Here is a 23,353-nt window from a genome sequence, read left to right as displayed (position 1 = left end):
ACTTGGGGGTTAAATACGACCTTCACCATGGCTGCCTCCGACGGCGCTTCCTCCATCAATGTTGCAGTCCGAGTCCGTCCCTTTACGATTAGGGAGGCAGCACAAATCACTAGATCTGATGACGGGCCTCTGTTCCTCGGTGACGGGTCCCTGGCGGGTGCACCAGCACCAAAGCTTAACCAGAAGGGAATCCGCTCCATCGTGAAGGTCATCGACGACCGATGCTTGTGAGTATTGATCCTCATCTGGTATTGGGTTTAGTAAGTTGACTGGACTAGGGTATTTGACCCTCCAGAGGACAATCCTGTCCAGAAGTTCTCCAGGAGTGTGGTGCCCAATGGCAAGCGTGTCAAGGACCAGACATTCGCTTTCGATCGCATCTTCGACCAGAACGCTTCTCAGGGGGAGGTGTACGAGTCGACCACACGCAGCCTTCTCGACAACGTACTCGACGGATACAATGCGACGGTGTTTGCATACGGTGCAACGGGGTGTGGAAAGACCCATACAATCACTGGAACTGCCCAGCAGCCCGGTATCATCTTCCTCACCATGCAAGAGCTGTTTGAGCGAATTAACGAGCGTTCGAGCGAAAAGTCGACTGAAATTTCCCTTTCCTACCTCGAAATCTACAACGAAACAATTCGCGACTTGCTCGTCCCCACTGGAAGCAGTGGCAAGGGAGGGTTGATGCTACGTGAAGACTCCCAGCAGTCAGTCTCCGTCGCTGGCCTGTCAAGCCACCACCCGCAAAGTGTGGAGCAAGTCATGGATATGATCATGCGAGGCAACGAGTGCCGTACTATGTCGCCCACCGAAGCGAATGCCACCTCATCCCGATCACACGCCGTTCTCCAGATCAACATCGCCCAGAAAGATCGGAATGCCGATGTCAATGAACCCCACACGATGGCCACTCTCAGCATCATTGATTTGGCTGGAAGCGAGCGTGCTAGCGCCACAAAGAACAGAGGCGAGCGGTTGTTTGAGGGTGCCAACATCAACAAGTCTCTGTTGGCCCTGGGCAGCTGCATCAATGCCCTGTGCGATCCTCGGAAGCGCAACCACATTCCCTACCGAAACTCGAAGCTCACTCGTCTCCTTAAGTTTGCTCTTGGTGGAAACTGTAAGACTGTTATGATTGTCTGCGTCAGCCCTTCGAGTCAACACTTCGATGAGACGCAGAATACTCTTCGATATGCCAACCGAGCAAAGAACATCCAGACCAAGGTCACTCGGAACGTCTTTAACGTCAATCGGCACGTCAAGGACTTCTTGGTCAAGATTGACGAGCAAATGAACATGATTAACGAGCTTAAAGCGCAGGCAAAAGACCACGAGAAGGTCGCTTTTGCGAAGTTCCGCAAGCAGAACGAAAAGAAAGATGCTGTTTTGCGTGAGGGCGTCGCCCGAATCCGTAATGCTTATGAGCATACCTTGCCCGAGCGGCAGGAAAAGACCAATAACATGCTAAAATTACGACAAATCAGCCGCAGAATCGGCATCCTATCATCTTGGATCGCAGCCTTTGACAATGTATGTGCAACTCGCGAGGATGAGGAGGGATTGTCCAACTTGTATGCCGTTCGCAAGTCTGCGCAGGGTATCCTCCTTGAGCTGGAAGGCAGCAGACACCATTACAACCAGCGATTATCGAAAAGCAACTGGGATCGTGCAGTAAACTCAGCCGTTGAAAATGCCGCCAAGCAACTCCAGGAGTTTGATACTACCGACAACAGTGACTTTGCAAACCTGAACCGAGAAGCAGAGCTACTGAGGTCTAATGCAGAGCGTGAGGCATTGTCAGCCGTGGTGGAACAAGACAAAGCCGGGGAGGCCTCTGCTGTACAGCTCCTTTTGCAAGCACAGTTTGAGATTATGAGCTCGATCGAGGAGATCATGCAGCTAAATGCAAGCGAAGCCATCAAAAAGGGACGGACGATCCTTATGAAGATGATGGAGGATTGCGCCAACACCGCAACAAACCTTGTCAAACCAGATGGAAACATGCCCGGTATCCCTAACGTCAGCTCCGCCAGGCCAGCAAGCCCCACAAAGCCAAAAAAGAGATTCAGTTTGGTCAGCCTGCCGCCTGTATCGAACGCCAACCCTCCAGCCACATTTGCCCCTGTCGCTCCAACGTCACCAACCAAAGCCTCTCCCCGTCGTCGCAAGGTTGCACCTGGCCGGAAGAGCGTCAGCTTCACGCCGAAGAAGACTCAATCAAAGCCCACGAAACGATCTGTCCGCTGGAAGGACGACGAGCAAGATGGTGCTCTGACTGAGTTCCAAAAGAGCCCTAAGAAGGTTGAGTCTGACTTTGTCGATGGACCTAGCTTGGGGGAGCCATCCTTGCCTCCTCGGTCAGGATCTCCTATTCCGCGCGATATTCCGAGAGTTGCTAGCCCAGCGATCTCTGTCTCCCCCGTCTCCGACGAGCCTGCTGAACCCGCTGAGCCGACATTGAACGTCCAAAAGAACAACAACCGCTTCAAAGCAGGATTCCTGTCCAAGAGGGCTGGTAGCTCACCATTGGCGCCCCCGCCTTCATCCACTCTCCCTCTCACAGACAGGGAGAACTCTCCACTCCGTGACATCGAGGGAAGCAGTTTCATGAACCGGAGCCCGATGGAGCGCCCATCCCGCATTGCAGTCCGCAGTCCCAGCGGAAACTTCTCAAGCAGCCCAGTTTCTGAAAATAGGGACGACTGGAAGTCGGATAAGGAAGATGCAATCAAGATCAACTCGGCCATGCGACGCATCTCAAGCAGTCATACCGGTGCCTCATCTGCCAACTCCCTACGAGTTCACCGACGCCGCAGCCCAACTTCGGATACCTATGGGGCTACCCCGGGTGAAAGCAACATGTTCACCGCGTCACAAGCGCGGCGCATGGTCAAGAGCGAGAGAGAACTCCACGCAAAGCCTCGTGTGTTGAGCCCTCACACTCTTCCCGTGATGAAGAATACCGGACGCCGCACTACGTTGGGGGATATTCGACCTCGGAATCTCAGCATCTCCAGCCGGGATGCCATTCGTCTTAGCGCAATGGCAGCGCCCCTGTTGACCGCTAGTCGGACGCCTCCTCCGGACTGCGGAAAATGATTGTCACTTATATTTCAAGCACAGCCTGGCGTGGCTTTTGGCCAAGTGGTGTTTTTGGACCCTGGGATAGGCGTTTTGTTGGCGTAGCAGATACCACCTCTTTTTCTCTTGTACACTCGGGATCATAATAATTTCCATTGTCGTGTCTTTGATTACTTTGCTAGGAATGTATAGCACCAAGGTCTTTTTCACATACTTCTTTCCTTTTTTTTTTTTTTGTTTTTGGTGTATACTAAATATGTCTTTTGCCACATTCAGCCCTAATTGCATCCAAATGCCGAATTCCCCGCGCTGCTTTGTCAGATTCCGAGATGACGCCACTGGGCGTTGGAGCTTTATAGCTTCATAGCTTCTTTTTCACTTCTCTCTCCTTCTCTACTGACTCCTCCAACTGTACTCATATTCTCCCTTTAACCCGCAATCTGTCATAACTTGAGGGAATACCCCATCCATTGCCGACGACATCCCCACTTCTTATCGAGTACGTCCCCACCAGAATTTCTGCAGATGTCTTTTGCCGCACCGCTTGCCTCAACTTTCTTCTCACGCTTCTTCCGTCCTTTCTCTACTAGTCGGACAAGTTCCCTAGCTCCGGAATCCCAATCGCGCACAATGTCAGGCACACAGACCGCGACCGTAGCAGCCGGCTGCTTCTGGGGCGTCGAGCACCTCTACCGCAAGAATTTCGGCAACGGCAAAGGCCTCCTTGACGCCAAGGTAGGCTACTGCGGCGGCGCAACTTCGTCACCTTCATACCGAGCTGTATGCTCTGGCAACACTGGCCGTAAGTAGTAATAAATACTCGCACCTCAGGAACAATCCGCCGGAGACCGGATAGAATCGCGGTCAGAGGAGCTGACTGTATCTTTTCCCCTTTCCCCCTGCAGACGCCGAAGCCCTCCAAATGACTTTTGATCCTTCGATCGTAACCTACCGCCAACTCCTCGAATTCTTCTATCGCATGCACGACCCCACGACAGAGAATCGGCAAGGTCCGGACGTCGGTACCCAGTACCGCAGTGCTATTTTCACACATGGAGAGGAGCAGCAGAAGATTGCTGAAGATATCTCCGAAAAGGTCAGCAAGGAGTGGTATAAGGCGCCTCTTTCCACTAAGATCCTGCCCGCGGGTCAGTGGTGGGATGCCGAGGAATATCACCAGCTCTATCTCCAGAATAACCCTGCTGGATATGAGTGCCCTGCGCAGTACGTGCTTGAATTTCCCTTATGCTCTGTGTATGGGATTGCTGACTTTATGTTTTCTAGCTTTATTCGGACCTTCCCTCCTCTTTCGGATTGACTAGGTTCTAGGTTGTGATTGAGTTTAGCCTAGTCTTTATAATGCACATGACAAGAGTCAATACAAATTTTCTTTGGGTTTATGATACATATTTGCCGGTTTTGATTCCATATACTAGCCTACCTTGAGGTCACGACACGAGTGTTTGGCATTATCTAGAAGTATGGAGGGGTCTGCGCCTCGCACGTTTCAGCTAATTGTTCAGACTTTACGACATGCCTCTTTCTTTTATTGGATAGCCTCAGCCTCAGGGTAACCTCGTAGTGCAATCTGGTGAATGTTGTCGAGGGGGAGCGGCCTGCATCACGATCGGATTGCCTTTAGCCTCTTCCTTATCCTCTTCTTTGGACATTTTCGAGTGTTTCGTGTGCCTTGGATTATAGTTCTCTAAAATGGTGGGTAATTCATATAGATTGTATAAGGGTGGGGGATGTGAACGACTTTTGGCCTCTGGCTGTAGACATTACTTCTCACATCATAACGAGCTTTCATACATTGACCCTTGAAGCTACGTACGAATCCCCGAGCTGACTGGCCTCTTGATATCATTTTGATCGTATTAACTATCCCATAATCACCGAATTGAACGCCATGCAAGAAATAACTAAAGCCTCCCAGGAGCGCCATAAGCCACACTACATGTAGTCCCCGACGCCTTTCTCTGTGCCATAGCAGTCTTCACTCTTCATCCTCATCATCAAAGGTCGGGATAAGGACATCCCAGCCCGGGTCTTCATAATCAAGATCCATTTCGTCTTGGCCCTCATTTGGTTTGCGGAAGCGGAAGGCAACGGTATGTCCGTTCCCAAGACCAGCGGCCATCAAAGTGACTGCCTCCTTCTTGGATTTGCCCTTCTTTTTCTTTGTAGTCCCCTCCTCGTCTAGTTCTGGTGCATCTGCGTCGAGCCGTCGCCAGCCCTTCTCAAGATCGGCGCGGTCCATGGGCACACCAAATTCGATATCGAAGGAATCGTCGGGAATGGGGTCGCCATTGATATCGGTCACTCCTCGTGAGTTCAAAGCTTCGAGCAGCTTTTCCTTTGCGGTGTCGAGCGATTCATGAGTTTGAAGCATAAGAAGGACGGTGGTTTTATGCTTCTTGAAGAAGAGGGTCGCCGCGCTCGAGTCGAGCTTGGATTTTGGTGGCTGATCGGTAATTAGCCATTTTAGTTTGAGTGAATAGCTTCATCTGGCAATATAGTAGATGCTCATACCATTGTGGAAATTGTAAAGAGTGCTGGTGGTGTGTCTGCGCAATCTTGCAGGGTGACGAAGGCGGAGAATCCGGCGGGACTCCGCGTTCCGCTCCGACTTGAGGTTTCGAGCTTTGCAGAGACCACTCACCCTTTCTCTCCACGCTTTCTTATCACTACCTGAGGCTCCCTCCTCACTTCATCCAACATGGAGACCAGCCGCACTCCATCTGTCGAGTCCTCGCGGGCGAACTCCGTCCTCCTCAGAATCATTCACTGGGACAAGCTCTTTGAATGCGACAGCCCTCCGCGGTTAGGAATTGACGTCAGAAAGCGCATCCCCTATGCCACCATGTCTGCCTTTATGTCCGGTTCCATGCTAGGTTACTATCACGGCAGCAAAAAGGCCGGCTTCGTGTTTCGTGCGGAAAATGCGCATCGCTTCCCTACAACCTCGCCAGGGTGGTTCCAGTACCATAAATCGAAAAACTACATTAGTGTGGTGGGAGGTGTCAAGGATGGCGCGAAGATGGGACTGAAGCTTGGTGCTGGTGCACTCACATTCTGTTTGTTCGAGGAGACGGTGGATTATGCCCGACATGAAGAGAGAGACTTTTTGTCGACGGTCACCGCTGGCTTGTCATTCTCAGGCATCTACAGCTTGCTGGGTGAGTAACTCATTATTCGACTGTGTTATTGTGGGAAACAAGGTTAACATACTACTCTTCAGCTCGTCACGATGTCTACACCGCCGCCCGTACTGCAAAGCTTGGATTGAAACTGAGTCTGACCTATGGACTTTTGCAAGATGCCCTTGAGGCGCTCAAGGGAAACCGCCCTGCCTATATTGACTTCGTGATGGGCAACCGTCGGTCCAAGATTGAGAAGGAAGGATCAATCTGATCTTACATGGTCAATACGAATTGCTCCCAAGCTTATTCAATCTGCAGCTTCGCATCGCGACCAGCTTACCCATCTCTTAACAGCAGAGAGCAGAGACTCCCCCCGAATACTCCCTTTCACTCCCCGGGCCACTGGTCGCCGCCATCGCCACTCATCGCCAGCGACATGCCTGTTCCATATGCCATCGCAGCCACTATACCCCTGATCCCGACGGGTAGAACCATATGCCCGAGTTGATCCAACCTGAATCAGTATGCATGTACTCTGATCACCGAACCCCGTCTGAGAGATTCGGCCCGGTCACATATCTCGGGACCTCATTTGCATCAGTCGACATTTAAACTGTGGGGTCACCGACAATCACGCTCATACACGTATTCTGCTATGTATTATCTACAGTTTGATACCCAGTTGTCTCATTATAACCAAATATTCGCACATTCTCCCGAAAATTCACTACTACATTGCCACACGTGACCCACCGGATTCTGCAGGACATGCGAGTCAGAGATCTTCAGAGAGATTTTGATGAAGATCTTAACGGAGACCTTAATGGAGAAATTGGCATAATGCGTGATCTGTATATAAAAGTATATAAAAGTATATAAAAGTATATAAAAGTACAGTATATTTCAATCGAGAGCGAATTTGACCGGATGTAGACTTATTCAGACGTATATTGGTACTTTCTTTGTCTGTAGAGCCGATCCCGCATGCAGGTTCAAAGAGGATTGACCGGTCACCCCCACCGAAAAAGTAGCGATAATATATGAAATGTTTCCCCCAAAAACGCGAAGTCATTGGTAAGTGGAGGTTTCCATAGAGTTTCCGAAGGATCCCAGGTGATCGGTGGAGAACTTTGACGTCGCTGATTCAAACCCCCCACCTACCGAAGCTCTGACACTTCCTCTTTTCCTCACCTTTCCTACCCTGCAATGTCTGTTTCCTGGAGCTCGCCATACTAGCTCATTTCACCCCATTGGGCGTTGAAAATGCCAATGCGAAGTTCGACCACGCTGCTATCGTCGACGTCATCGCCTTATTGAGCTCTCTAGGCCGGGCCGTAACGACTGAACTATTCCTCCCACCTCTCCCTTCTCAATCGCGACTTCGATCAAAATGCGTCGCCATGGCAGGTCGAGTGGGGGGCCAACCAAGGCCGCCTCGCCCATGTCCGATACCGTCTCCCTCATACACTCGTTCGATTCGGTCCTGAACCCAAACCGTCCCGTCCGACCCTCGCCCTTGGCCTCCTCCCACATCAAAGCATTGCCGCTAGAGCTGGTAGATCGATTGCGCTCCTTCCCGCTGTTTCAAGCCACACCGGAATCCTTTTTGATTGAGGTCGGACAGCACCTGCGCCCGCAGCTCCATGCGCCCAACGATTACATCTTGACGGAAGGCGATGAGGCCAAGGCAATATACTGGCTGGTGCGGGGCGCTGTCTCGGTCACATCCAGAGATGGTGAGAGCATATACGCCGAGCTCCAACCTGGTGCGTTCTTCGGCGAGATTGGCTTGCTCATGGACCGTCCTCGCACTGCAACCATTATCGCCCGGACTCGATGCATGCTGGTCGTGCTCACCAAGGATGATTTTCGGAATATATTGCCCCGGTTTCCTGAGGTTGAACAGGCTATCCGGGAGGAGGCGCAGGAGCGCTTGATGATCTTGGAAAAGAAGAAGAAAGAAACATCTGCGCCTGCGCTGGATCTAGAGCCGCCGAGTCCCGCGCGGAGGGGATCAAAAAGACTGCGCGAAAGCTTCTCAAGGGATTTAGCCGTTGCTGAAGATGACGAGGATCTGAGTGCCAAGTCCGTGTACAAGAAGAGGAAGTCCCCGAGCCCCGGCCGCCGGGACGGCTCCAGTGCTTTGGCAAACGGATTGGTAAATGTACGGCTCTTACTGAAAGAGCTTCCTCTTTTTTCTGGCTTGCCAGCCGACATCCTTCATTTCCTCGGTCTCAATGCTCAACCGCGCTCCTTTCCTCCATTCACCGACATCATACGACAAGACTCGCAAGGCCGTGAACTCTACTTCATTGTTCGCGGCGAGGTAGAGGTCTTAACCGAAAAGACCGATCAGAAGCACACATCTAATAATAAAACAAACGGGATAGAACAGCCAGGATTCGAGATCAAAGCTCGATTAAAGCAGGGCCAATATTTCGGCGAAGTTGTCAGTCTAGCCCTAGCACCACGACGGACCGCCACGGTCCGTTCCGTCACTTCCGTCGAATGTCTGATGCTCGGCGGAGACGTCCTTGCTGAATTTTGGGAGAAATGTCCCAGTGGCGTGCGAGAACAAGTGGAACAAACTGCCCAAGAAAGGCTTCAAGCTGCAGCCGATGGCGACGTCGTCATGTCGGATGAGACGGACCCCCAAACTTCTATGGGTGATCTCGCGCTTGAGGACAGGGTTAAAATTACTTCCTCTCGTCGACGCTCAATGCCCCTCTTGACACTCACTGAGACTGAGCTTGATGGTCCACATCAATCTTCGTCAGTCGAAGACCAAGATCAGGCAGTGTTGCGGCCATCTGATCCCGACCCTTATCTCAGCATGGGTCTTGATAAAGTGCGGCTTCGCAACCGACGCGGCTCAGTGGCTCCGCTGGCCCCTGAAGAAGTCTCAGGCGAGCACCAGCGCTCGTCTCCTACCGAGCCACGCTCTGGTAGCTCTTCGACACTCGCTCTTCCAGAAACGGTCGGTCTCTCAAAACCTTATAAACTCGAACGTCCCCGCAAGGACGGTTCCAACGGTATTCTTCCAGACAGTGTATGGCTGAATATCTTCCAATTCCTCGAACTCCACCACCTTCTCCGACTAAGAGCAGTGTCATCCCACTGGTCCGAGATCTTGACCAGATCTCCAGACGTTCTGCGCGATTTAGACCTTAGCGTCTACAACCGCAGGATTACCGATGACGTCCTCGTCAAAATCATCTGTCCCTTTGTCGGAACCCGAGCCCGTTCCGTCAACGTCAACAACTGCTTCCATATCACCGACGAAGGTTTCACGGCCTTATCTGCTACTTGCGCTCCGAACACCACTGTGTGGAAGATGAAGAGCGTATGGGATGTTACAGCATCTGCCATCCTCGATATGTGCAGCAAGGCTATACGCATCCAAGAGGTAGACCTGAGCAACTGTCGTAAGGTCGGAGATACACTCCTTGCACGAATTGTCGGATGGGTTGTACCTGCCGATCAAAAGCCTAGCGAAGGCAAATCGTCATCTATCAAACCCTCAATTCAGACGGCAGAATGCACAGTGTACGGCTGTCCAGAGTTGAAGAAACTCACACTTTCTTACTGCAAACACGTCACTGATCGTTCCATGCATCACATTGCGTCTCATGCTGCTGGTCGGATTGAAGAGATGGACTTGACTCGTTGCACCACAATTACGGACCAAGGGTTCAAATACTGGGGAAGCGCCCAGTTCACCAACCTGCGGAAGCTCTGCTTGGCGGATTGCACATACCTGACAGACAACGCTATCGTGCACCTAACCAATGCGGCGAAGAACTTGGAGGAGCTTGATCTGGTAATATGAGCCTTTCCACATGAAATCAAAAAGTTCAACTCAGATACTAACCGCAATCAGACTTTCTGCTGCGCATTATCAGATACAGCAACCGAGGTTCTTGCCCTACAATGCTCACAATTGAAGTATCTTAACATGGCATTCTGTGGATCTGCAATCTCCGACCCTTCCTTGAGAAGCATTGGTCTTCACCTCCTTTCACTCCGACACCTATCTGTGCGTGGATGTGTGCGAGTTACCGGAATAGGTGTCGAGGCCGTAGCGGAGGGCTGCCATCAACTCGAAACCTTCGACGTCAGCCAGTGCAAAAATCTCTCGTCTTGGATCGAGGATGGTGGTGCTGCCCGCTACCAACCGAAAATCGAATTCCAAACTGTTGCCAATAGCAAGATACATCGTCGGTGAGCAGACAAGCTTAAACTTGAGAATGCGTCTTTCGTCAGATACCTCCGCCACACTCGCCTTGTCTTCGAGCCGTTGTCCATGACTCAAATCGACATCTCGGATAACCCTCACCTACCTTCGACCTGCATGATACATTTACTGGCACATAATGTAGGCAGATTCGGATATCCTTCTCCGTTCTCTGCTGATATCCCTTCTAGTTTTCTTCTGCCGCTGTGAACTATTTTGGCGTTCGGGCTATCTAGGACAGCTTATTTCACCTGTGGATATGGATTTTGTTCTTTTTTTCCTTGCGTCGGCTCCGGGTTCTTCAATTTGTATTTCTGGGGTTTCGGGTCTCTATCTATTCCCGTGGGCAGGTCAAGCAAGCATGGCCGGAGTTCAAAGATTGATGGCATGACTTTCATGTGGTTCGTTTCTTTTCTTGACTTGATACTCGTGGATGTTCTTTATCTTTGACATCATTTTTTTTTTTACTACTCACGAGATAATGCTGCACGTCTATTCGATTCAAGCTGATTGATCTTCTCGACTTGCTGTATTCTTTTTGCCTCGTGAATGAATCTTGTAGGGTGGCATAGGAGAGATCTCAGGCAAGGTATTGTGTACAAAAACCAGAAAGTGATAAGTCTGTCGGCAATTTCCTTTCTTTGTCTGCTTATTTCATTAACGATTACTGTCCTGAAAGAATCCCTGAAGCGCAGCCTTGTATGCAATTAACAAACAGCAGTTACTGCTGATACTGCTACCCCTATGCAATGCGCGTGCAGTTATGACGATATGGGCTATATGCTAATTGCCTTCTTTTGGCGTTATAAAGGGTTAACGGTATCCATTTCTTTTCTCTTTCTTACGAAACCCCAACAGCTCACCAAGAGAACAAAGGTGTGTATGAAGTTAAGACCTAAGAGGCTTAGTCTATCGCCAATAGCTCGGGACCGAATAGGGTCGTCTTCACTTTACTTCATGAAATTTTCTACCTTTATACAATGAAGGTAGTGGAGTGGTACGAAAACATCTGTCTCTGGGCAAGACTTCATGCTAACAATTTACTTCAAGTATCATGCTGACTACACATCTTAAATCTTCCACTCTTCTTGCATATTCGATTTTCATATGTCGTTCATGCTATCTCCGGGTCTACGTCGTCTCTGACATTGTTACTATAAGTCAACAAAGCTCCCGCCGAGTCAGGCTCATGTGGCTCTCTGCCTAGGTACCTTTCGGCATCTAGATTGATACGAATCATGTTTCATGATCGCTGTAGTTATACTTACACACATTTCTACATTCAATCCTACAGACTAGTATGTCTACCACTCATTCCTATATCCTCGGTCACTACGGCGGCTGATCTAGATCACAAGCGTCCGAACCCCCGATGATCGATATTGGTTATATTCGCCAGCCTTTCTATTCTTTTTATTTGTTTATGTCAAAACAAAAGGATTCCGAGTGTATCTTATGCTTCCTGGCTCTGGCGTTCTAAATATGGCCGGACGATGTTTATATCCTTCTCAGATTTCCTTTATCTTTTCTTCGGTTTCTCTTCGCTTCTTCGCTTCTTCGGCTTTATATACCTTTCACCACATATCATATCACTTATTGTTTCACCCACTTACTTTGCTAGGATACTGAATTCTCTTCCTTATCCCCTGTTAAGTTTTTTCCATTGCTCTATGCTCTTTATCCTTGATACCTTAAGTCTGGTTTAATGAACCTTACGACTCTAAACCCAATCAATCCTAGCCATCATTGGCAATATATAAGCTTATATCTTCTCCTATTGGCACTATTTTCTCTATTTCTCTATCCTGTTGATGTCTCTATCCTGCTTATATCTCTTTCCCATTTACATCTCTATCCTCGTTGTATTTCCATCCCCGTATATCTCTTTCCCTCGCCCGGCTCTTCCTTTCATCCCTTCTCTCGGAGCTAACTAAGCCTTTACAATGCTAAATTTAGATAGACACTACTGACTCGGCAGGTCTTCCTTCGCTTTCACTTCCCCTTCTTACATCTACTTACTTTCGCAAACACCGCTTCTCTTTCACTAGTGGCATTTACGGCTTCCTGGCCCTCCCCTCCTTTTGTCCTGCCCCCTTTTTCGTCTCTTTGCTGCTACTTCTTCTATGACAAACATCCCTAGCTGCCTCCTTTGCTAAACACAGTTAGGTTGAGTTTTTCGCCATCCTCAATTGGCATCACCCCCAAGCTCCACATATTCGTGGGTCGGACTCTACAGCCGGAACAATGACTGAGCAGGCCGCGTTCAAGCTGAACAGGGCCAGAGCCCTGGTCCGTGAAACGCAGCAGTGGGTAGGTTATAGCCCTACAATAGCAACCTTTTCTGCGTATAGTAACATGTTTGACCAGGCTGCCCGCGCGGGCAAAACGTTGCTCGCTGTCGACCTCTGTCAAATTGAGGGAAGGCTTGGTGCGGCAATGGAACAATACCACGTCGTCCTTCCTCCCCGACAGACCGCCGCACGGGTAAGTGATGCTTCATCGCTGGTATAAGATATTAACGCAGATTGCTCTTTAATAGACACGGGCCGGTTCTCAGAATGGAAACGGTGCCCGCAAGCCCTGGTATGGACCACGGCAGTCTCAATCCCATGAAAGCCCTGCCGGTTCGCGCCCTTCTCAATCCGAAGGCAACAGGCGCAACGCACCTCCTCTCCCGACCAAGAATGGCGGCTCACAAGCTTCCCCTGTCTCCCTTATTCCTAGAGCCCCTACTGCCCCCAGAGCTATGCTGCTGCCTGCTGCTACCAACCTCCCACCTCAGGAATTGCTGATTGACTTCACTGAGGTCACTGAGGACGTTGCCGTTGCTGGTTTTGCCCGGACTGTGGAGAAGAACGAATCCCCGGACAATACGCCAGTTCCTATGCGCGTCTCGTTACCTTTTCAGCCTGAGTCGGATTCATTGATCAGCTTTGACTCTGACAGTGATACCCACTCAGAGAGCAACATCAAATCAAAGAATTCCAAGGTACCCGCCCTGTCTGCCACTGCGCCCGTCTTCATGCCGATGGCCGTCTCTGGGGCTATCTCAGGTATCCTACTCTCCTTCGACGAGGATGTCGAGGTCGTGCCCGTCACTGTGGCCTCTGTTATGGCCTCCTCGGACCAAGACCTCGACAGAGATCTTCAGCCGGAGGATCAGGTTGTCGAGGTAGATCTCGCAGCTGCGACAAGCGTTACTTCTATGGCCTCGAGCCAAAGCGCGAACGAGAACAAAGTTTCCCAGCTGAAGGATCAAAAGATCGTTGCGGTGTCTCCTCAGTCAGTGAACAGTTCCGGTGCCTCTGACAGCATGGAAGTAGATTCGACTGGCATTTCCATGGGCGCGGAACCCTCTGGAGCCGAGCCAGCTCTTCACTATGATAATGATGGACCCGATTCCCACAAGCACGCTCGTTTGGTAGATGATCGAAGTGCTGTCCTGGTACCCGTGGATGTGAGCCCTTTGATTGTCACCCCCAGAGTGGTGGACGATCTTGACCGGACCATGTACTGTGTTCAAAAGCTCAGGATGCTACTTGAGAAGCACTTGTTGGAGACTACCATCCGCGTATGATTCGCACACATGACCCTATCAAATGACGTGATCTTTGTGGTATTTCTATTCGTTTGACTGCTGCAGCTATTGATCTTGATTTTTCTTTTTTTTTTTTTTTTTTTTTTTTTAATTGAAAAGCGAAAATGTAACAAAAAAAAGGCTGACAACATTGTTTCAGCAATGCGTTGTTTGTTGCGCTTGTTAGAAGGAACGAGAAAGACAGACGCGCAGCATGGTTTTTGATTTTTGTCCATTGGGTTTTGCGCCTTTGCTCTTTCTATTTTCTTTAAAAGGGGGGAAAAAAGCCTAATAAAAAGCACACGCGCAAAGCTAGAGCAATATATGTTCTACTCTTATGATACTCTTATGAAACTCAAATCAGTACTGCTACTTCCAATTTCCTCAGCAGTAGAAACCAAGACTCAACTTAAGCCTTTAATACTAGGACGACTATATAACGGTTATAGCAATCGTTGAGAATAGCAATGAAACGGAATAATAAGGGGATCGGAAGTCCAATGTCTTGATGGGGAAGAATAATTTCAGAAAATGGTATATAGGCGACGTTGATGTGCATTTCTTTTAGATTCCTCTTTTGCAGCCTCACTATACAAACTCGTTTTCATATTACAGTACAGGCCATAAGTCCTTTCACACTCCGCCCTTATATAATCTAGATGGTTAACCTGCGGCACTCGAAAATGGATGTGGGTTCCCAGTAGTATGAGACAATTACAACGCAGGCATCAATGTCAGTGTCTATGTTTATTTGATCTATTGAGACCATCTCAACTGGTAACGGACACCGCCTGGGACCTAGTATCTAGATTTATTCTACTACCACGGCACAAAATATAGAGACAGATATAGTAAATTAAGTAGAGCCACCCATATGTTGAACAGACCCTCGAGAAAGGATCCAAAATAGAACTATTTTCCAGGCATGTGCAGATAATCCCAAATCATTACCATATTAGCGGTAGATCGCAGCAGAAAGAAATCAGAATGTTTGACCAGAAGCGGCCAGAAACGCCGAGCAGGTATATAGCATAAAAAATAATCTTGAGTGTGCGTATGCGTATGCGTATGCGTGCGCAATGGGACATTGGACCATCACTAGATGAAAAAAAGAAAAGAAAAAAGAAAACACGAAAGGTATAAGATCCAAGAGTAGTTCATTAGGTGATTTGTTCAAGGTTCAGTCAGAGACAGACACGAAGCGAAAGATGCAGAGCCAAAATGTACTTGATACGGGATGTGAAAGGCATTGCAAGAAGAATTGAAGAAGCGAAGAAAAAGATCCAGAAAGAAAAAGCCAAAGCCAAAAACCGGCGCTCAGTATGGACAATAAATTTACAGCGTCACCAGGCCGACAATGGCGACCAGGACGGCGAAGAGCGATCCACGAAGGACGTGCTCGCTCTGGCTGGCAGCACTGTTGCCCTGGGTGGCATCTGTGCCCTGGGAGAAGCCGGAAGAGGTGGTAGTTTCCGAGCCGGAGGAGGTGGAGGTGCCAGTAGACGAGGAGTCCGCGCTCGAGCTCGAGTTGGAGTTGGACATACCGCCGGAGCCACCGTTGGAGGTAGGGATGCTGTTGGCAGCGGAGCTGGTGCCAGAAGTGCTGGAGCTTTCGGCACCGAGATCCATGTCGAGGCCAGTGGCGCCAAGGGAGCCGAGGACGGTGTCGTTGCCGGTGATAGCAACGTCACTCTCCATGGCGGCAGAGTTGGTGTAGATGTAGGATTTGTCACCGGTCTTCTTGACATCGGAGGGGGCGTCGTAGCACTTCACGCTGACCTCGCCGACGGTGGCGTAGTCGTAGCCCTTGTCCTGGATGTCCTCGCTGTTCCAGTCGATGGGACCACCAGCCCAGTCGATTGTGCCCTGGGCGTTGCTGGCCTGGCCGGCGGGCCAGAGGGACATCTGGAGGCGGGAGGGAGTCTGGGGGAACTGGAACTGCTTGGAGGTCTCGTTGTAGGTGTCGGCCTTCTTCAGGGTGCGCTGAACGGAACCATCGACGATCCAGTCCACCTTCTCAGGGGTCCAGTCGATCTCGTAGGTGTGCCAATCGTTGAAGGTATCACCGCCATTCACGGAGATGTTACCGCTGTTGTGCCAGTCAAGAACACCCTGCCAGTAGTAGTTGGTCTGGACGTTAGTCAGGTCGGCACCGACCCACTCGTAGTCGATCTCGTCCTTGACATCGGACAGCAGAATGAAAGCAGTCACAACACCCTTGCCACGGCTGCTCTTGATCTTTCCGGAGATCTTACCGTACCAGATGTAGTGGTTGTTGGCGAACAGAGTACCGACGCTGTTCTTGGGCATGGTCATGATCAGGTTGCCATCCTCGGTCTTGGGCTTGCCGCTGTAAGTCCAGTCGGCAGCGCTGGCATTACCGAGGTACTTGTCCTGGGAAACGGCATTGTCGAGGTTCTCCCAGGTGTAGGTCTTCTCCTCACAAACGGGCATAGGCGCGCAGGAGTCGAGCGAGTAAGAGGCAAGAGGGTCGCATCCGCCGAGACAGTAGGCACCGGTGCCGCACTCGCCATATTCTGTATAAGTCAGCGACCAGTTTGCGATTGCGATCTGACACGAGTCACTCACGGGAGCAGCAGGGGTATGTCTCGTCGGTACACTGGCTGCTGGAGCTGCACTTCTGGGCACCGAGGGCGGTGACCGACAGCGAAGCCAGGACCAGTGGTGTCAAAAAGCGAACCATGATTATTATGTACTGTTGGTATGTACAGCCGAAATGACAGAATTTACTCGAAGGATTTCAATCCAAGCCACAGGTGAAATGAGTGGACTGTGGAGCAAGGGGGGAGGGCGGATAATAACAATCAGTTTATATAAACGAAAGACAGCAAGTGAAGAACAAATCTATCACTGCGAAAGAGGTGGCGAGAATAACGAAAGCAGAGAGATCTCGAAAACGGAGAGAGGGGGGGACGTGGTTAATATAATTCAATAGAATGGGATGTGAACAACCAAGGAACAGAGCACACGCTAACCTGATTGGGCACAACTCCGACCAAACAGGAAAGGTGGAAAAGGCAAAAGGGTCTTTTTTTGTGGGGAATTGGAGCGTATCGGGGTTTCCCGTCTGTGCTCTTCTTGTACTCCCCTGAAATCTAAATGTCCGTTACTATGCAATTAGGGTTCGCTATGGTATGGTGGTGAGAGATAAGGTCGTCGTCATCCCCTAAATCTCGATATTAATATCTCGTTTTCTTAGTGTACAGTAGTCAAATTAGACCAAGACACCGTTAAGTGAGACATCAGGCATCTCCCCAGGTGTTTGTGGTGAGATAACGGAAATTGGTATGGTACTGTAAAGCCACTAGCGTCTGACCGCTGGGCACCCTGAAAACACCTTCCCCCTTCGATCTTCATGGGGTTGACATTGATCGACATCGGTGCATGTTCATGTTCTTTCACTTCTTAACTTATCTTACACTTTCCACTTTCCACCTTGCACTTTACTGTGTAGAATACTGTACGGACCAGCAACTGAACCGGACTCCGTCCTTACTCCACAGGCGCTTGGGACCGAATCGCCACGCCAAGCTAAACTCTTCTGGTCAAGGGCTGACTGGGACAAAGAGAAAAAAGAATCCCAATTTTCAATACTCATTTACCCGAGCACCCACAGAGCTAGGCCTCCCACAAATAACAAGCTCCAAGACCATGCCACGCCTGCCAATCCCTGGGCGCCAAACTCCTCTAGTAACAATTCGGTCGCTTTAAGGACTCACGGCACCGAACATCCGTGTTCCTATTCTACCTTGTGAACTTCGCGCCGCCCGCGCCCCCTGTATCTGCCGATCACGAGTGCTCAACCTTATCCTAGTATAGTTACGGGCATTTGGTGCATAGATCGACTCCAGTGCTCGTTCTCGTCTATAAGGGATTGATAAGCGATAAGCGTATCCGGTGCTTTCGGAGGGTTTTACAGGCTTGCGTTCAGAAGTATGTTTCTAGAAGGAATGTGGCGGTCCTGGATCTACAGATATACATCATCGGATCTTGTTTACTTTGATGTTTACGTCCAGGTCAGCCAAGGAATGTAAGGAGGGATTAGATTATTGGCTGTTTCTTGATTTCATCACATTGGGCATTGTCTGCAGACGTGGTCGCGATTCCAAACAAGCAAGGCACGTTTTATTCAATTGACTTGTCCACGGCCGATTACCTATTCCGGATTAGTACTTCTATTTTTGCGTTGTCTTTTAGTGAATCAGTTTGCAAGGGATATCAAGGTCATTCAGAGTTGCATGATTCGTTCGATTGCAACGATGGTCAAGCTGTGGAGTGGATACATTCGTTGAGATTGCTCAGAAACTCGATAACACACTCTTGTAACCAGCAGAGAGGTAGAAAAGTTGTCGCTCGGCTATCGTAAAAGTTTAGGTAACAGCTTGGATGCCACTTTCCACTTCAATTGCAATTTGTGAAAATGATTTAGGCTAGAGAACTGAAATCAAGTTTTCGTGTCTTCCAATTGCAGCCTTGATTTCGTGTGGAGCTATACCTACGTCCATTGCCCTCTTATATGGCCTAGCGAATCTATAAAAAGTTTTCGCTCAAAACTCTCCAGGTCCCTTCCCAAAGTATCCACCTTTGGGGACAGTCAACCAAGGGACGGAATTCGCATCGTCGGTATTAGATCCCACAGTGTTTCCCCACCAGTTGAAAGCGATAGAGTGATATCCAAGCGCGAAAAAGATAATGATGGTCGCAATAGCTGTTCCGGTATCCATGGCAGCTTGCAGTAAATCTACGTACACAACGGGTCAATTGTTTTTCTTCAAGGGATAGGCTTGGAAGTCAAGCACTCACAATTGTAGCGCTTCCACCAGTCAAAGGCGCGCTTGCGGATCAAGTAGTTGAAGATAAAGCCGACTATGAACCAAAGAGAGTATTGGGCTATTTGGTTAGAGCTTTCATATACACTGCAACGGTGTCGAGGACATACTGGTGTTGGCAGGTGGTATATTACCAGCCGCATTGAAGAAAACTGGCACATTGATGTAGCGGATCCAGCTGTTGGGGTAGCGGCGGTACAGCAGATATACAATGCCAGTAACAATAGGCTAGATAGTTAGTAGAAGAAAACCAGAGATGTGATTCTGAATAACTTACTCCGATGAGGAAAAAGTATACAAGCCCGTTATACACCTGCCCGGACTGGAACATCCGTTGCGGACCAATGGTCCCCCAAATCAAGGACGCATTGTACATGACTTTGGCACCGTTGCATGTGAAGCGTTGCTTGTTCTTTGGCTCGCATAGATCGGTGATGTGCCCCATCATCCATCGTAAGACTGTTGTTTCTTAGTTTTACATCCACATGGAACACCGAATAGACAATCATACCTCCAGTCTGCGTTGCCGTTGCTAGAATACTAGCATATATCTGGCCGAAGAATAGAACGCGCGGGGGAATTTTCTAGACGGTAAGTACACATCGACCAAGGAATGTAAGCAAGATAGAACTCACCATATATTGCCCAAGTTTCAAGTCCTGCGCAAAGTCCATACCATGCTTGACAGCGTTATAACCATAGCACTTCACCATCAAGTTGGCAATTGGCTTTCCAGGCCAAGCATACCCAGCAATCATCTCCGTGATGATATTGAGGAACACGCGCTGGTTGGTTGTACCCTGAAGAATCCCCTCAGGGACCATTAAGAGCACAGCCAGCCCAACGCAAACCACAATAAAGCCCCAGACTGGCAGCTCTGTGTCCCAAAACTTGGTCGTCAAAATTCCCAGCCCAATCGTTACAACAGAGAGAACACCATACCACCATTCCGGGACTTCTTTATAAGCACGCATCAAACGCCGGTGGACATCTTCACCACCATGCTGCGAATTCTTGAGCCGAGCCCAGATCTCGGTGCCGTTGTATAGGTAGGTATGCACCACAATCGCCGTCACTGCAGCGAAGGATAGTCCATAGGTGAGAGAGTAAGACATGGAAATGTACATCGGGGAGTACTCCTTGTACTTGCTCTCGACGAAATTCGAACCTGCGTCGACGACGCGAGATACATTGTATGAGCCACCCGTGTTGTCGAATGTGCCTGATGAAAGGAGTGGAAGGCTGTCTTGTCAGTATATGGTCATTTGCGTATCAAGCTAGGAACTAGGAACTTACTAGGCGCTATACCATACATTCGTATAGTATAGAATCGGTGACAAAAAGAAGTAGAACAGCACGACGACAGCGAAGGCATTGCAGGTGATGTAAAATGGTGTGGTGAGTGGGTGGCCGGCGTAGTTGATCTGTGTCCAATCGAGACTGATGGGTAGTAAGCCCAAGCCGGAATTCATCTGACCAGTCAGTTTTGTTGTAACATCATGCGAAGAAGGGAAAAGAGAGAGGAAAGAAGAAAGATAACAAGAAACTCACCCCAAATAGTGTATTCGCTTTCTGGTTATGAGGCACAATCCAAGTGATGAAAGCAAATGTACTAAGACTCGTCCAAATGTAATCCGGAAACCAGAATGCAGCAAATGCAAAGGCCGTGATGTAAGCAAAAAAGCGATACCGAGTGATTGTCCAGCCATTGGCGGGTTTGCGGCTTTCAGGTTCGTGCAGTGCCCGGAAGAGAACAGTCGAGGATAGCGAAGTAGGCCAGACTAGGGCTGCAGGGTATACAATCCACCGGCGAGCAAGCCCTGTCAGACCGAATCTAAGAATGGTTAGCTACAATACTCGATAATACGGTTAACACGGTCTGTAAAATCCACATACCCTATCATTTGAGTTGTCAACAGGTATAAAAAAGAGAAACCAGCACCAAATTCGCGGTTCCAGTATACAGGGCTAATGATCGCTACCAGGGCGCCCTGGGCATAGGCGGTAGTTGCGCTGATGTTAACACACTGCCGTCAGTGGTTAGATTAGATTCGGGCTACTTTGCTTTTGCCAGTGGTGGAGATTTTGACCCACAATAACAATGAATGCGTGTTCCTTGACAGTGAATTTTCCTGGATTGATGTCAAATGAAAAGACACCCAAAGGGACCCTCCATCTAGGAAGCTTTTCCCACGCTCGACCAATAGGGAAAACTAGGATTTGAGCCACAACATAGCCAATTGAGAGAGGGCTAAAGAAAGTCAATAAAACTTGCTTGCACACTGTTGGCGGAAGAAGGGACATACATATCGAAGACCGAAAAACTGATTGACCCCGGAGAATAGTATGACAAATATCGTCATTAATATCCAGGCACGGACAGCTGTGATTCTTGTTAAACTACGTCATCTCATGAATGGGGGAGAGCATACTGTTACAAGCGAGAGTAGGATCATCTTTGTTAGATACACAAGCCGCAACTTCTGGAACTGTGAGGTATAAGCATAAGCCCCAACCATATTGTGTAGAATTGAACTTACACGGTGACTGATCCCCCTCTACACTCCATTTGAATGCTTCAACTGGTGTGAGCTCTGTTCTGTCCGATCGATACAAGAGGTCGCCTGGATCCTGGTGGGTGTTCTCTGCTTCCAGGTCCGAGGTGTGAGTCTCCAATACATCTGGGTCCTTGATGGGATTTTTGGAAGCTGCCATGTCGCAAATTAGGTACAGATGCCAGATACGGCTAATTCAGACAGGTTCCCAGGCACGAAAAGATGGACGAGGCCGCGTCCTGCCCATTTTCTTATATGGCCCAAGCCAAGTCTGTGCAATACTCACGATAGATCCACCCAATATGACAACATGACATCCCGCAGAGACTAGCTCTGACGCGTTATAGTTTTAGTCCCGGGGATTTGGTACTAAGTAGTAACGCTGGCCAAGGACTATGAAAGATGGCTATCGTATCCACTGGACCAGATAACAAATCGAACGTTTAGCTGCAGAGAGCGCTACAGGTGTTTCATTACAATGGGTCTCAAGACGTACTTTTTACAGCATTTGATTGCGCCATACAGGTCGGAATTGAACCAGTGGAGTATCAATTAAACGTCATATAGCCCCGAGAGAACGAACATCTGAAAATTTGTTCGATATCCCACATCAGACAACCCGAGATATCAAGCTTCACCAAGGCGAGTGGCTTATATGCGCTGTAAATCTGTAAGTTGCTGTCTAGATCATTCCATGCTAAATATATTGAGAGGAGTATCTTCGGGCTAATCCCGGCATAAAAACAACAGATAACGTTAGTTTTAAAATCACCAATGACGTGCTAAGGTGGCTTCCTTAGCTTATCTCTTTATGCATAAGTCTCCTTAGTTGAAAAGCTATATCGGAATTGTATTTGCGCGTGTCCGTAGGCTTTTCCCCCTGGTGACGGGATCGTTATTGGGATTAGGCGTTTGCTCAGACTTAATGATTTATGTCAAAGATGGCTACAATATGCAGAACCAAAATCAAAGGCAAAATTTGTGGTACAACTATATCGATCATTTGCCAATATCCCAGCAACCAGTAACTCTCGAACATGTAGGCCTAATTCTTGAGAAGTTTTACAAACGCATTAGATTGCTTCCATAGAATTATTGAATTAATGGGCGAAGAAGCATCTCCGTTTTGACGTCCGCCCTTTTGGCCACCCCGCAATTTATAGTCAAAGGAATGTATTCATATTGACTCTTTTACCAGACTCTGATCAAAATTTTAAAGCAAACAAGGTGCTGCAGTAATCCCGGAGCATTCTACTTACTTAGTATATATCTAACATTAGTAATAAGATCGTAGACTTATTCAAACTATAGGAAGTACGGGTGTATACAAATCTGATCAACCAAATCAGTACGCGATATGGAAATCCGCCAAAACGTTAGTTCTACAGAGCCGCATCTAATTCACTCCGCGCATTCCACCAATTTGCTTCGCTGCAAAAGACCTTTGGGCATATCCAAAAGTGTTCTTGTGGAACTGTATGTGCGGCGTTAGCGTATACCTTTTGGACTTCAGCGCATAAATCTCTAGATATTGATGTGCTATATGGTTTCCGTCTTAATGCTACCTCGGAACAATCTTTTCGTTTTTGTCAGTAAGGAACTCTAAGTATCACTTTGTCTATGAATGTCCTTGGGTGAAGATTATAGGTTATAGTATGAGGGCTGGAAAATGCCATGAAGTAGCTTCCTGAATTTGATCATCTTCATAGTGTCCCTTGGTTTAACCTTTATTGAACCCCGTGAGGATAGTATCAGGCTAAATTATCTGTCCTCTACCTTGTTAGAATATTCTCCTTTGTCCCTTTAGGAGAAATTGTTTCAGACCTACTACGGGGAGGTTTTTTTGAATTTATGTAATGCTACCATAGAAAAGCCCCAGGGCTATATGGTTAAACACACAAGCTTAT

The 23,353-nt window shown here is 48.8% G+C and overlaps 8 protein-coding genes across 8 annotated transcripts; 5 read left to right on the top strand and 3 right to left on the bottom strand.

The window, feature by feature from the left end:
* Window positions 1-27: 27 nt before the first annotated feature.
* Window positions 28-3,105, top strand: N7446_002334 (kinesin family protein; the record flags this gene model as incomplete). The annotated part of the gene is made up of 2 exons (XM_058511083.1): window positions 28-227; window positions 279-3,105. 2 exons carry the CDS (start codon window positions 28-30, stop codon window positions 3,103-3,105), a joined length of 3,027 nt encoding a protein of 1,008 aa, XP_058376619.1.
* Window positions 3,106-3,470: 365 nt separating this feature from the next.
* N7446_002333 (peptide-methionine-S-sulfoxide reductase) lies at window positions 3,471-4,574 on the top strand. The gene is made up of 4 exons (XM_058511082.1): window positions 3,471-3,586; window positions 3,678-3,889; window positions 3,993-4,311; window positions 4,372-4,574. The coding sequence occupies exons 2-4, from the start codon at window positions 3,718-3,720 to the stop codon at window positions 4,403-4,405; spliced, it is 525 nt and encodes a 174-aa protein (XP_058376618.1). The 5' UTR covers window positions 3,471-3,586; window positions 3,678-3,717; the 3' UTR covers window positions 4,406-4,574.
* A 509-nt stretch (window positions 4,575-5,083) lies between these two features.
* Window positions 5,084-5,622, bottom strand: N7446_002332 (uncharacterized protein; the record flags this gene model as incomplete). Its single annotated transcript, XM_058511081.1, has 2 exons — window positions 5,084-5,551; window positions 5,620-5,622. The coding sequence occupies 2 exons, from the start codon at window positions 5,620-5,622 to the stop codon at window positions 5,084-5,086; spliced, it is 471 nt and encodes a 156-aa protein (XP_058376617.1).
* A 184-nt stretch (window positions 5,623-5,806) lies between these two features.
* On the top strand, window positions 5,807-6,501 carry N7446_002331 (uncharacterized protein; the record flags this gene model as incomplete). The annotated part of the gene is made up of 2 exons (XM_058511080.1): window positions 5,807-6,266; window positions 6,329-6,501. 2 exons carry the CDS (start codon window positions 5,807-5,809, stop codon window positions 6,499-6,501), a joined length of 633 nt encoding a protein of 210 aa, XP_058376616.1.
* A 1,119-nt stretch (window positions 6,502-7,620) lies between these two features.
* Window positions 7,621-10,455, top strand: N7446_002330 (uncharacterized protein; the record flags this gene model as incomplete). The annotated part of the gene is made up of 2 exons (XM_058511079.1): window positions 7,621-10,050; window positions 10,111-10,455. The coding sequence occupies 2 exons, from the start codon at window positions 7,621-7,623 to the stop codon at window positions 10,453-10,455; spliced, it is 2,775 nt and encodes a 924-aa protein (XP_058376615.1).
* A 2,253-nt stretch (window positions 10,456-12,708) lies between these two features.
* On the top strand, window positions 12,709-14,041 carry N7446_002329 (uncharacterized protein; the record flags this gene model as incomplete). Its single annotated transcript, XM_058511078.1, has 3 exons — window positions 12,709-12,774; window positions 12,832-12,948; window positions 13,004-14,041. 3 exons carry the CDS (start codon window positions 12,709-12,711, stop codon window positions 14,039-14,041), a joined length of 1,221 nt encoding a protein of 406 aa, XP_058376614.1.
* Window positions 14,042-15,376: 1,335 nt separating this feature from the next.
* On the bottom strand, window positions 15,377-16,745 carry utr2 (putative cell wall glucanase (Utr2); the record flags this gene model as incomplete). Its single annotated transcript, XM_058511077.1, has 2 exons — window positions 15,377-16,578; window positions 16,631-16,745. 2 exons carry the CDS (start codon window positions 16,743-16,745, stop codon window positions 15,377-15,379), a joined length of 1,317 nt encoding a protein of 438 aa, XP_058376613.1.
* A 1,864-nt stretch (window positions 16,746-18,609) lies between these two features.
* On the bottom strand, window positions 18,610-21,606 carry N7446_002327 (uncharacterized protein; the record flags this gene model as incomplete). Its single annotated transcript, XM_058511076.1, has 12 exons — window positions 18,610-18,803; window positions 18,866-18,952; window positions 19,002-19,119; window positions 19,169-19,350; window positions 19,403-19,475; window positions 19,527-20,133; window positions 20,188-20,363; window positions 20,443-20,725; window positions 20,788-20,918; window positions 20,986-21,104; window positions 21,324-21,380; window positions 21,432-21,606. The coding sequence occupies 12 exons, from the start codon at window positions 21,604-21,606 to the stop codon at window positions 18,610-18,612; spliced, it is 2,202 nt and encodes a 733-aa protein (XP_058376612.1).
* Between the last annotated feature and the right edge of the window lie 1,747 nt (window positions 21,607-23,353).

This window comes from Penicillium canescens, assembly GCF_028828765.1.
Source record: "Penicillium canescens strain IBT 15451 chromosome Unknown utg000002l_segment0_segment0, whole genome shotgun sequence".
Classification (NCBI taxonomy): domain Eukaryota; kingdom Fungi; phylum Ascomycota; class Eurotiomycetes; order Eurotiales; family Aspergillaceae; genus Penicillium; species Penicillium canescens.
Note: the sequence above shows the minus strand (reverse complement) of the source record. Positions and strands in the feature narration are given on the sequence as shown.